Source organism: Rhinatrema bivittatum, chromosome 2 (genome assembly GCF_901001135.1).
Source record: "Rhinatrema bivittatum chromosome 2, aRhiBiv1.1, whole genome shotgun sequence".
Lineage (NCBI taxonomy): Eukaryota > Metazoa > Chordata > Amphibia > Gymnophiona > Rhinatrematidae > Rhinatrema > Rhinatrema bivittatum.
In genome coordinates, this window is record NC_042616.1 from 623,253,280 (window position 1) to 623,265,857 (window position 12,578).

Sequence of the window (12,578 nt, forward strand, 5' to 3'; positions counted from 1 at the left end):
CGTGAAATGTGATTTGACAAGATGAAAATCTTCTCACTGTCCTAATCTAAACTATTATTTTTGTCAATATGTCATGTGTTCCACCACGTTAAGCTTTAGATCTAATTCTTAGTGGAGCACGGGATTTGGTGAGAGCGGTAATGGTGGTGGGGCCACTTGGCAATAGTGATCATAATATGATCACAAGTGAATGACAGGAAGGGGGGCAGTAAGTATATCTACGACTCTAGCGCTAAACTTTCAAAAGGGAAACTGATAAAATGAGAAAAATAGAAAAAAACTGGAAGGATCAGCTACAAAGGTAAAAGGCTTGCAAGAGGCGTGGACATTGTTAAAAAATACAATCTTAGAAGCACAGTCCAGATGGATTCCACACATTAAGAAAGGTGAAAGGAAGGTAAAATGATTACCGGCATGGTTAAAAAGTGAGGCGAAAGTGGCTATTTTAGCCAAAAGATCTTCATTCAAAAGTTGGAAGAAGGATCCAACAGAAGAAAATAGAATAATGCATAAGTGTTGGCAAGTTAAATGTAAGACATTGATAAGACAGGCTAAGAGAGAATTTGAAAAGAGGTTGGCCGTAGAGGTAAAAACTCACAGTAAAAACTTTTAAAAATATATCCGAAGCAGAAAGCCTGTGAGGGAGTCAGTTGGACTGTTAGATGATCAAGGTGTTAAAGGTGCACTTAGAGAAGATAAGGCCATTGCGGAAAGATTAAAGGATTTCTTTGTTTCGGTGTTTACTGAAGAGGATGATGGGGAGATACCCGTTCTGGAGAAGGTTTTCATAGGTAATGATTCAGATGAACTGAACCAAATGACAGTGAACCTAGAAGATGTGGTATGCCTGATTGACAAACTGAAGAGTAGTAATTCCCCTGGACTGGATGGTCCCTCATGAGAGGCTTCTAAGAAAACTAAAAAGTCATGGGATAGGAGGCGATGTCCTTTTGTGGATTACAAACTGGTTAAAAGACAGGAAACAGAGTAGGATTAAATGGTCAATTTCTCAATGGAAAAGGGTAAACAGTGGAGTGCCTCAGGGATCTGTACTTGGACCGGTGCTTTCCAATATATATATAAATGATCTGGAAAGGAATACGACGAGTGATGTTATCAAATTTGCAGATGACAAAAATTATTCAGAGTAGTTAAATCACAAGCGGATTGTGATACATTACAGGAGGACCTTGCAAGACTGGAAGATGTGGTAAAAGCAATTAGTATAGCTGGGTTTTTAAAAAAAAGGTATGGACAAGTTCTTACAGGAAAAGTCTATAAATCCTTATTAACTAGGCAGACTTGGGGAAAGCCACTACTTATCCCTAGGCATTACCAGCATTGGATATATCTACTATTTGGGATCTTGCCAAGTACTTGTGACTTGGATTGGTCACAGTAAGAAATAGTATATTCGACTTGATGGACCTTCAGTCTGATCCAGTGTGACAATTCTTATATTCTAAAAAAATAATTGAAATAGACAAACTACTTAGCTGTCAATTTCCTCAATAGTTGCCAAGCAAAAACTCAGTTTCATTGTCCAGACCTGGCTTCTTGGGCTGTGGAGGTATGCTCACAGCCTCTCGAAGGGAGGAAAGCAGAAAAGTGACATCTTTTGATCACATTGAGGGTGCACACAAAAGGCACCACAAGGAGCTACAGTCTGTGGTCCCAAATCAAAGGTATGTTACTGTAATTGGACTACTAAGCAGGCAGACATTAGGAAAATGGGGGGGTGGGGGGGAACTCCAGGAAATAAGGGTTTGAAAAAATATAAATTGCAGTTGTTACCTATCTTTCACACAGAAGAAAACAAAACCATGTAATATATAAACATTGGATTATTAATTTTTTCACAAGCATGTAAATACTCTCTGTGTGGTATCACCTACTAGTCGCAATGCTCTGAAGTGAGCCAACAGTCTAAATCCAGAAAATATAAAAAAATAAAATAAGTTCTAAGTATACTGGAATCATATGAGGCCTGCAGTCTATGAAGCATTATAGCCAATATATCATTAAACTCACTTTTTCCTTCTCAGCAATATAATGAAGAGCAAGTCCCAAGACTTCAGATGCAGCCAAATAGATATCTTTAAACCTTGTTAAAGCAATATTGTTAGCCAAAGCTTGAAAGTATCTAAAACAAAACAAAAAGACAATTTACCTACCATTCCATTTTGTACCAGTAAAAAAAATTCTCTATCAAAATGAACATTTAAAAAAATGAAACAAAATAACTTGCAAATAAAAAAAATTCAAACAAAATGCTTTATACAGATCAATATTATAATAAAATATAAAAAGGGAATTAAAACTGTACTTTCAAACAATTTTAAGATTCCAACAAATATCTTGTTTAAATCTAAGATGTGCATTTATTATATTTTAAATAAACTACCCTAATTTTCAAGGAAACAGAAAACTTGACTACTGTAGTCTTACTGCACAGCTCAATGAAAACTATTGTTGAATCTTAGTAGGCTCAGTTGGCCTGTGTTTGTGTTTTTCATAGTTTAGCTAACCTTTGTGTTGGTTTTATAGCATTAGCTGGAATATGTTATGCTGCTTTGTATTTACTCTGATCAGTAGTGATCCTTAGAAATGGAGAAACCGGAGATAAATTTTAGCTAGTCACAGCCAGTTCAGATTGGATATTGTTTCTCACTTGAAAATTTTTTTTTGCTAGAAATAATTAGGTAGATAAATTATTCATAAAGTACAGAAATTACTAGAAACATAGATAACTAACAGAGCTGTTATTTGTCAGAAGCTGATATATTGTAAGGCTACCCAAAAGTGAAAGCTCCAGTTAACTACTGTAGACTAACTAATGAGCTAATGGTTAACATTGAGCAACTGAAACTATATATTGGTCTGCATTTCCTGATTTCTTCAGATTAGCATTATTTATTCTGTCTCCTTTCATGTAAGTAAATAATTAGAAATATTACCAGAGTCACTAGGTGATTTACTATCTAATAAACCTAGCCTAGTAGGGTTCTATGGACTGCCCTGATTATGGCAGCTTCGACAATATCTACTCTGACCTTTTAATCAAGACTTATTTTACAATACTAAGTAGCTTATGAAATGTATGAATCTTCTGTTTAGTATAATAAAAATTGTAGTACATAGGCTTAAAGTGAATCTTAATTAGAAAACTACTTTTAATTAGATATACTGCCTTATCTTCTTTCCAGCTTGTTGCAAGCTTCCAAGTTCTCTTCCCTGTTGATTGTAACTTTGACTCATTCCTACCTACTGTTTATCTTTCGTTTACTTGAATAGTTACCCCAGTTTTATTCTTGTTAATTGTAAACCGATCCGATATGGTTATTTACTATGAAGGTCGGTATATAAAACGATTAAATAAATAAATAAATAAAACAGATTTGAAGGGTTTTTTTTAAATACATTTCTGAATGAATTCTAGTACTTGTAACCTTGTATACTGTATTATAGAAGTAATATCTTCTTTCAGTCTACACTAATATTCCCTTCTCACAAGTTAAAGCACAATTTTTTTTAATGTAAAACAAACTCTCCTTAGAGTAATAAAAAAATATTCAAATAATTTCTGATTCCAACAGTCTTTGTAATGATTTAACATTTAAAAAAATTAATTTGTATTTACTCCTTCAGACTTTTAGATTTAAAATGATCTGAAATATTTCTAGGCTCTGGGTGGTTGTTCACATTAGAATGGACTATCATTTGTCATGCCACTCCCTTCTATAAATCTGAAGATTTAGGAGAAAGTGTTTATCTTTAGGGGTAAATAGAAGTGTGAGGGGTAAATAGAAATGTGAGGCAAAACAGAATTTGTGCAAAATTCCCCTCCCAAGCATTATTATATTTCTAGCACACAACATTTGCTACAGGAAATCAGAATCAGCAGGCTGAAAGAGAAAAAGAGTTGGTAGCAGCAAAGTTGGGCCTAAAGACGAGGGATGAGACAACCTGCATGGGACCAGAATAGGAAAGGTTAACAGTAGGAGGGAAGGGGGGGGGGGGGGACAAATAGGGGATCAGATGAAAGAATTGGAAGGGGGGGTTGGTGAGCAAACCTGTGGAAGGAAAGTGCTGAGAGGTTGAGCCTTAGAAGGGATAGAGAAGATAGCAAATGGGAGGAGAGGAAGTTGGGAGGGTCAAGCTTGGAACTAGGAAAGCTGGAAAAGAGGAAAGGAGAGGGCCTGATATATAGAATTTCCAGGGAAAATTCTGTAAACCCCCCCCCCCCCAAACAAAACAAAAACTCTGCATGAGCAGTAATTTAATATGCAATACAGAAACCATTAATTATTACACAAATACAGGGATATTTTGTTATTTTGACAAATAAGATATACAGAATTTTAAAATATACAAAAAATATATATTTCTTTGCACAGAACGGAGGTTCTTCATTAGCAGGATAGTTTTTGCTATACAGCTATTTAATTTTGACATTAAAGCCATTACAGCTTAGTCATGATTGTTTATTTAGAATTAGGGTGCAAGTACATCTTTTGTTAAATTTTTATTGTGATTTTGCTACCACTGAAAATTGTTTACACCTTGTGTTTGAATGGGCATATGACCTGTTTGTAAGCTAATAGTCTAATATGCTGTAACCCGCTTTGAGTGAATTCCATTTTTAAAAAGGTGTGTAATACATCCAAGCAATAAATAAAAAAAAATTAGCCATAATCAGAGGGTGACATCAAATGGCACCGACATGAGCCCAGCTCAGAAATGTTTGAGGATGCACAGGAATTCCCGAGTACAGCCACTGCCGAATTCCAACTCTTGCTTCCTTTTCCTTATACTAGCTAAAAAGGAGGGGAAGGTTGAGAGTTTATCCCTCTGAGATTCCAGGTCAGGAGAGGATTGATGGCTTCCTTACCCATGCACATAGTAGAGGATATTGTCCCCGCTGGAGATTCTGGTGAAGGGAGAGCGAGGCATCTCTTAATAGTTTGGATTGTTTTCCACCACTGAGGAAGAGAAGCCTGGAGAATCCAGCAAATGACAACTTTGGTGCGGATGATGAAATGAGAGGAGGCAGTTTTTGCTCTCTGGCTTGAAGGATATTGAAGGATATTTCTGGCTGGGGTAGAGGGAGTATGCCAGCCAACTATGTAAGCTGACGAGTAGATAGGAGGTGTGAAGGGGGGAGAGAGGATTCATCTTCTACTCTAGGAGAGAAGCTACAGTCCTGGTATGGCACAGTCATTTTAGCAGTCTTGAACGTTATCTAATGCTATGGCCAGTAAGCCTGTCCATCTGCTGATTAAGCCTCTGGTGGTCACTTTGGATGCCTTATTTCTGGTGAAATTAGACAGTTCCATAAATACTACTTCTGCTGGCACAATTTTTCTTTCTGAAAATATGAAATTAATGGATCACAACCAACAGTCCAGTTTTAAGGAAACTTTGAAAAGGATTGAGGCTTAAGAAAAGGATTTTAGGGAGATTAAATCAATTAATGCTGCATTAATACAGGATAAAAGCAATCTCCATAGGAAGATTGCACTTATGGAGAAACATGTACAACACTTTAATCTCCACCTTTTTGAACTTTCCCAAGAATTCAAGTATGGCATCTTGGGATATTTTCAAGAAATATCCGGTGGAGATCCTGGGTATCTCTGTCAAGGCTATTCCTCCTATGAAGAAAATTTTTGATTTCCCAATGAAAGGTAAATGAGGAACCAGGCTGAGGAACGGAAGATGGCTCAACTTAACTCAAGCAGCATTTCTTGAATGGTCCCATTGCTGAAGAGAAAGATAGGACCACCCTGTTCGTCTCCTTTGGATTTCAACATGACTTAATTATGGTTAACATGCCTCTATTTTCATCATTTCAAATACTTATGAGTCAAAGAATTTGTATTTACTCTGATTTGGAGAAGGTTGAATAGGAAAGAAAAAAAGTTGTTTCTAGATTTGCACCAGGAGACTTGTGTTATTGGAGCATCTTTATTTCCTTTGGTATCTCTAAAAATATATGATTATATATTCTTTGCCTCAGATCAATTAAGGATTTTCCTTGAGGCCAAGGAGACTGGTCAATTCAACTCCAGTGATAGACTGAAGTTTATGGTATATAATGATCTTTGTTTATATCCAGGTCCTTTATATTGTATTTCCTTTTTTCGTTATATGGACGCTGTTAACCTGGCTCCACGTCCAGAGCTATTGCGGGGGGGGGGGGGGGGGGGGGAGGGGAGTGCCTGTACACGTACTTTGTCGGGGCCAATTCCCGGGTATTCTCAGTCCTTGGCATTGCCACATAAGCTGTGTCACTGGGAAACACCGTTGCGGCGGTGATATAACCGTGTGACGACGTGGGCCGGGGATGCGTGCGGCAGTGATATCACCGTGTGACGACGTGGGCCGGGATGCACGAGGCCCCAGATCTAAGTGGGCTGGCTAGTGGGAGGCTCAAAGGGAACCAGGGGGATCAGGATGGTTCTGGGAAAATGCAGCAACTCCTTTGAGGAATTTGAACTCCTGGGGCATTGGAGGAGGGGCGGGCAGTTCTTGCCACTTAGTGAGGGCAAGCCCAGGACAGTGATTCAGCTCACCCATTTCACTCCTGCTCCCCTTCACTGTACTGCTGCCTCATCCCTCCCTCTCACCCCCATTTATCAAATGCATAGTTAATCAACATTTGAGTTAACTAATTTTGATGCTGAACATGTAATTACCTCTTGTCGCAGCTAGGGTTGGGTTGGGGTACCTGAGCTGGGAGGGTTCTTCCCTATTGGACGCAATGTGTGGTATAACTGGAATGCAGTACCTGTTCCGTTAGGGACTGCTGACAGAATGGCCCTGGGTTATGGCAGACTAGATATCCCTCTCAAATGGGCAGTCACCTTGCTTGTCTGTGGCAGGTTGACTGGTATGCCCATGAGGAGCGAGCACCTCACACATGAACGGGCTTTGCATGGCAGTGGCAAGCCCCAGAGTCCAGTGTCAACGTACTGCCTGCCTAAGATCAACTGGTACACAATTCTGGCTTGGGTTCCTAGATTTTAATTGTACTGTAATTTTGGCAATAAAGCTGTGGTCTGTTTTCACCAGCTCCTGGTCTCACTCAGAATGGTGGCCCCTTGGTCTTACCCAGTATGGCAATTCTTATGTTCTTACGTCTTGGTGTTGTATTCCAGTGAACTATGTTAGGATAGCAAAACATTTTCTGGCGAGGAAAGCCCAGGGGAAGGAATGGGGTACAATACGTGTTGGCTTGAGCAAGCATAACTGACAACCATAAAATGCAGAATACAGTTCAAGCGCACATGTCCATCACGCCCCGCCTTGTGAAGAGTTGTTACGGCTGTCTAGGTTATATGTTTTCTTGCTCCGGGAACTACATTTCTATGTTAAGATTTATTTGTAAGTTTATCACTGAAAATAAATGGTTTTGGGTTCCCTTCCCACTGTTCTATGGTAGAATACAGACAAGTTTTTTTTTTGTTATTTTTTTTAATATAAACACTTTTTTTTATTGAACCTATCCACTCAACATATGATCATGAAGGAATATAGATTAAATTTAACAGATTTCTATATAATTATTGAAACATAACAAGACTGTTGGCTCTTGTTGCAGCCGTTTATTAAAACAATGTGTTAACAGTAAGTTAAAAAATTAGGGATCTTCATTTTCAGTTTTTTGGTTGGTTTTTTTTTAGTTTTTCCTGGGCATTTATCAGAGATTATTATGACATAACAAAAACAGGAAAAAATCAGTAGAAAGCAATTACTTCTTATTTTTCTGGTTAAATATCAGTTTATTTTGGTGGACAGAAGCCAGGACAGTAAGAAAAAGCCATTAAGAAGTTTGTTTTAATAAACAGAATTTATTATCCTTTGTTATGCCACCATATATTGGTTATTTTATATTTATTTATTTTTATATATATATAATATATATATATTATATATATATATTTATATATATATGGTTATATTATGGTTATATATATAACCATAATATAACCATATACCTTATATATATATATATATAACCATATACCTTATATATATAACCATAATATAACCATATACCTTTCAGAATATTTCTACAGACACTCTTATATTGATTTTCTTTCTTTCTTTTTTTTTTTTACAAAGTTATAATTAGTCTTATATTCATACAGTTTATTATGTTATATTGTAAAGCTCTATGCTGTATTAATGTTTGAATGTAAACCGAGGTGATGTTTCTTACGGACCCCGGTATATAAAAATCCTTAAATAAATAAATAAATAAAATATATTAACAAATCCTCAAAAGATATTTCTCACTCTCCTGCTTTTTCAATGTCTCCCTTCTTTCCTAATCTCTTTACCCTTCTCTCCTCCATGAATCTTCTCCAAGAATCTCCTCTCTCCTCCACTAAGACCACCCTCTCCCCCCCCCAAGGTATCCTCTCTAATTCTCTTCTCCCCCACCATAAAATCTCCCCCTCCCCCAACTAAAGAGCATTCAACTTTGCCAGCAGCAGTGACTCCAGGCTCCTGTTTCTCTGGTAATATTCTAATTTTGTGGCTCCCGTTGTCTGCAGTGCAGCACTGCACTGTACTTCTGCATCTGCATGGAGCCAAGGGACTGGTAAGTGATTCTGGTGATGGTGGTGAGGGGCCCATTTCAAATGCTGCATCGCACTGATGTTACTGGACAGGACAACCGGTGCTTTGGCTGGGTAGGAGGGAGCAGAACATAGATGCATTTCATTTTGGCTGCTTGGGAGGGCAGGACTTGAAACACTGCAACCATGGCACTGGAGGACACGTGCTTTCGCCAGTGGGGGGGGGGGGGAAACGACCTGAAATACAGCACAAACATCTGCCTGCATTGACTTCTAGCAGTGATGGAAGGTGCTTAAATGCCTAATCCACAGCTTTTCAATCAGCCTAAAATTAGGATTAGAAATGGTTTAAACAAATTTTCACCTTTGGAAAAAAAAAATTGAGGAATTCATGGGTGAAAATCAGTTTAAACTGAAAATGAAGGACCCTAGTTAAACTGTATCAAACCAAGTGCAGTGCTTAAAAAAATGTTAAAAAGACAAGGGCAAAGAAATCTGTGTGACATACATCATGCTGTTTCTACATTAGGTTAAATGGTATTACAGCTGGTATATATTCTGTACACACACACACAAAAATACATTTTTTCCTTTTAAAGTCTTCCATGTCTCTACAATGGAGCAACCAACTGTAAACAATTATACACAATTCTGTATTATGTTTCCAACTATGTTAGGATACTACTTTGTTACACTAAGAATTCATTGTGGTGGTGATCTTTTTAATCTGCAGAAAATGCATCTTACCTTTCAATATCTATCCCGCATTTGGGGTCAAAAGGAGGTAGGTTATTTGCAAGAACTAATCCAAGTAACTGAATTCCTACAGAGTTGTCTTTTGAATTGGTATTGCCATTGGAAAACCTTTCAAATATTAACCTATATAAGAAAAAAGGTTATAAACTGAACATTGAAATATTATTCACAGCAGAAACATAATAAAATGCAAAGAAATTAAAAATAATTGTAACACTTTCCCTCCTCCCTTCTAGTTCAAATATTCCTACTTTCAAAATTCCCCTTGATCAACAGAATGATTACAGGGTCAAATGCTAGAAACACACACAAAATACTGCATTGTACTGTCAAATAGCTGCAAATGATAAATTCTGAAATATTCAAGTTAACTCTGATCTGGTAAAAGTTTAAAGATTATCAACTCTCATTCTACCTCTCTACCAACATCTCATAACATTTCTCAAAGGTTGGACAGATATCACTTTTTCATTCAATAATGCAATGTGTGTTAGTCCTAGAGAAATCTAGATTCATTTCAGGTTTCAATACCTTATATTACATCAACTTAAGAAATATCCAGAAATTAATTTGTACCTCTGAAAAAGGTACCTATATGATCAAGAAAGCTCATATGCATCATCTTCTGACAAATCTTATAAAGGTCCAATGAAAGATATTAAATAAAAAAACAAACAAATTCTATTCAATGAGCCAGATGTTCTAAGCAATTGTCCCTCAGCACACAAGATGGGGAAAAACCAGGTTCATTGAGATTTAGAAACTGACCTTATTAATTATGGAAACTATGATTTACATTACAAATTACTACCTGTATGGTATAGACAAGCAGTCCTTCCAGCACTCCACCACTGTCTTTATGATCTCCAGGTTGTGTCTGTACACTACTCTCTTCTCATGGAAAGCATGAGCCATCAAGAATTCCAGCAATCTGTTAGCTAGGATCTCATCCTTAGCAAGCCCCTAACAAAAAGGATATAAAGAGCAACACAACTGGTTTTAATTCCTAAAGTATTTTAAAATAGCATATATAGCCCTGTATTCTAAACATCTTCCATTGGACACAAAATGGGGAAAACCCTTTAAGTACATCAGATCATAAGGGTTATCTTTCCTGCAAATTCAATTTCATTACCAGCAGTTTTTTAATCTTCATCAAAATGTAAAGGAAAAATGAGATGGAAATAGGAAGGGAGAGATTTCAAGCTTTCACACAATGGAAATACCCAAGGATTCAAAAATTCTTCCAAGACTTACTCAGCAGGGATGAAATGCACTTGCCATGTATTCCTGCCCTTGCTCCCCTTGATAATTTATTTGGGGGGTGAGGGTGTGTGGACAAGCCTCTCCCCATTCCTTGCAGCCCAATTTCTCCTCTACTTCCCACCCTGGTGGAGCCTTCTCATTCTTCTTTTCTACTTCCCAGTTCCCCCCTATGCAGTCCTCTCATTCTGAAAGAGACTTGGGGCACAGAGGGAAATTTAAAGTATTTTGATATAAAGAATGTGTTCCCCCCACATATTTTTTCAGAGATGCATTACTACTTCAGGATAATATAATCCTTATGAACAGTAAAACGACAGGTGAACGTTTGTTATAAATCCCTAAGGCAGGCAAAAAGGGTGCCAAAACTCAGCTATGTCAAGACAGTGGACAACAGAAAAAATGCCACCAAGCCGTTTACTTTGTTATGCATTGACAGATAAGTTGATAAGCTCTTGAGACTCTATTTAACCTTGAGTAGTGTTTACCAAGTAAATAAAAAAAGAAGGACTCTATGGTGGGCTATAATTATATTGACTTAAGTCAAGGCCGTATAAACAGAATAAAATGTTTAGTGATGTATTTATGAGTGCTCTGTTCCTTGATATTAATTTGCATTTGGGTCTCATGAACTATTATTTTATGTAATTTGTTCAGACATTAATCCATTTTTTTTTAACTGCGAAGACAAAGCCTGTTGGCTTGCATAAGCAATATAATGAACAGCTGAAGATTTGCAAAGGCAGTTAAAGGTGTGAGAGAGAGGATTTCATGGATACTAAGTTTCAGAAGCCTTTGTCTGGCAGGATGTCTGGCAGCCTTTACACTGCCCAATGTGGGCAGTGTAAAGGCTGCGTTGGCCCCCCCCCCTCCCTCCCCTGCCTCCCACTTCCAACATACGGCGCAATTGCAATGACTTCATTCGAAAAGCAGATTTTATTGGTTGGATAAAATTGGCCGTAGCCCATAAGCATTGAATAAACAGCAATTAGCAAGCATAATTATAACATCATTGTAACTATACACAACTGCATAACTGATCATAACAAAGTTAGTGACTAGCGATGGCCCCCCCCCCCCACGCTTCTAAAAGTTGAAGGTATGAAAATCAGCTGAAGCGGGTGCACACCCCTTGGCCGTATAAGCCGCGGAGTTGTCCTTTGACCCCTGGCCGTTGAAGCCATAGCGTCCGTCGACCCGACCGTGGAAGTCGGGAACGTTTGTTCTAATCGCCTCAGCATCTCTTGCTTATTCCCTCTCTGCCGTTGAAGCGTCGAGGGACTGCGCCGGCTCTGCTAGGCCGCTTGCCCAGTCCGAACCGCCTGTTGGACTCTCCTAAATGCGGGGGGGGGGGGGGGGGTTGTTGCTTGTGCCAGTCACCATGCCAAGGTTCCCCGGTAGCGGAACTGCTTACCGGGGACCCCCCACCCAACCGGGCTGCGGCCAACAGGTGTACAACCGCTTGAATACTATCTTGTAGGTCGGAGTTGAAAATATCCCAACCTATGACTGATAGATGTACCCCGTCGTGCCGAAACATCCCTGGGCTTTCGTCTATCAATTCATGCGTCACAGACAAACCGTCAATAGTACTCATGAATTTAACCATCCATCTGTTGATCTTTTTCCTGGCATTTTCCACCGCTGCATGAGATCTTTCCCCCCTCCAAACTCTGCGAGGGGTGATGCAGGACCATACAATCACAGACTGCGGGAACATGTTATGCAATACCAGGAGGTCTTTTTGCATTTTTTGTGTGAGGGCTACGCTCTTGGTCCGTCTTGGTCCGAGGCAGGACGAAAAGGAGGGGATGCCCGTGCTGGCTCTCCCTTTTCTACTCCCTTCCATCTGCCCCTTCCCCGCCCCCCCCCCCTCCCGCTTAGCCCTGCCTACCTTGCCTTACCCGCCCCATTGTGCCCTGCTCCCTAACGGAGTCGCAGGGCTCCTTACTTTTCCTGCTGTAAAAGCATTGG

General features: G+C 38.8%; 1 protein-coding gene across 2 annotated transcripts in view; it reads right to left on the reverse strand.

Moving 5' to 3' along the window:
• Positions 1-12,578, reverse strand: part of PRKDC (protein kinase, DNA-activated, catalytic subunit) — a 683,602-nt gene that overhangs the window by 239,560 nt on the left and 431,464 nt on the right. For both annotated transcript variants that reach the window (XM_029591248.1, XM_029591249.1), the window contains exons 50-52: positions 10,153-10,304; positions 9,333-9,464; positions 2,032-2,143 (exon numbers count right to left, since the gene is read on the reverse strand). In XM_029591248.1, coding sequence (XP_029447108.1) covers positions 2,032-2,143; positions 9,333-9,464; positions 10,153-10,304 — 396 coding nt within the window. The remainder of the gene's footprint in view (positions 1-2,031; positions 2,144-9,332; positions 9,465-10,152; positions 10,305-12,578) is intronic.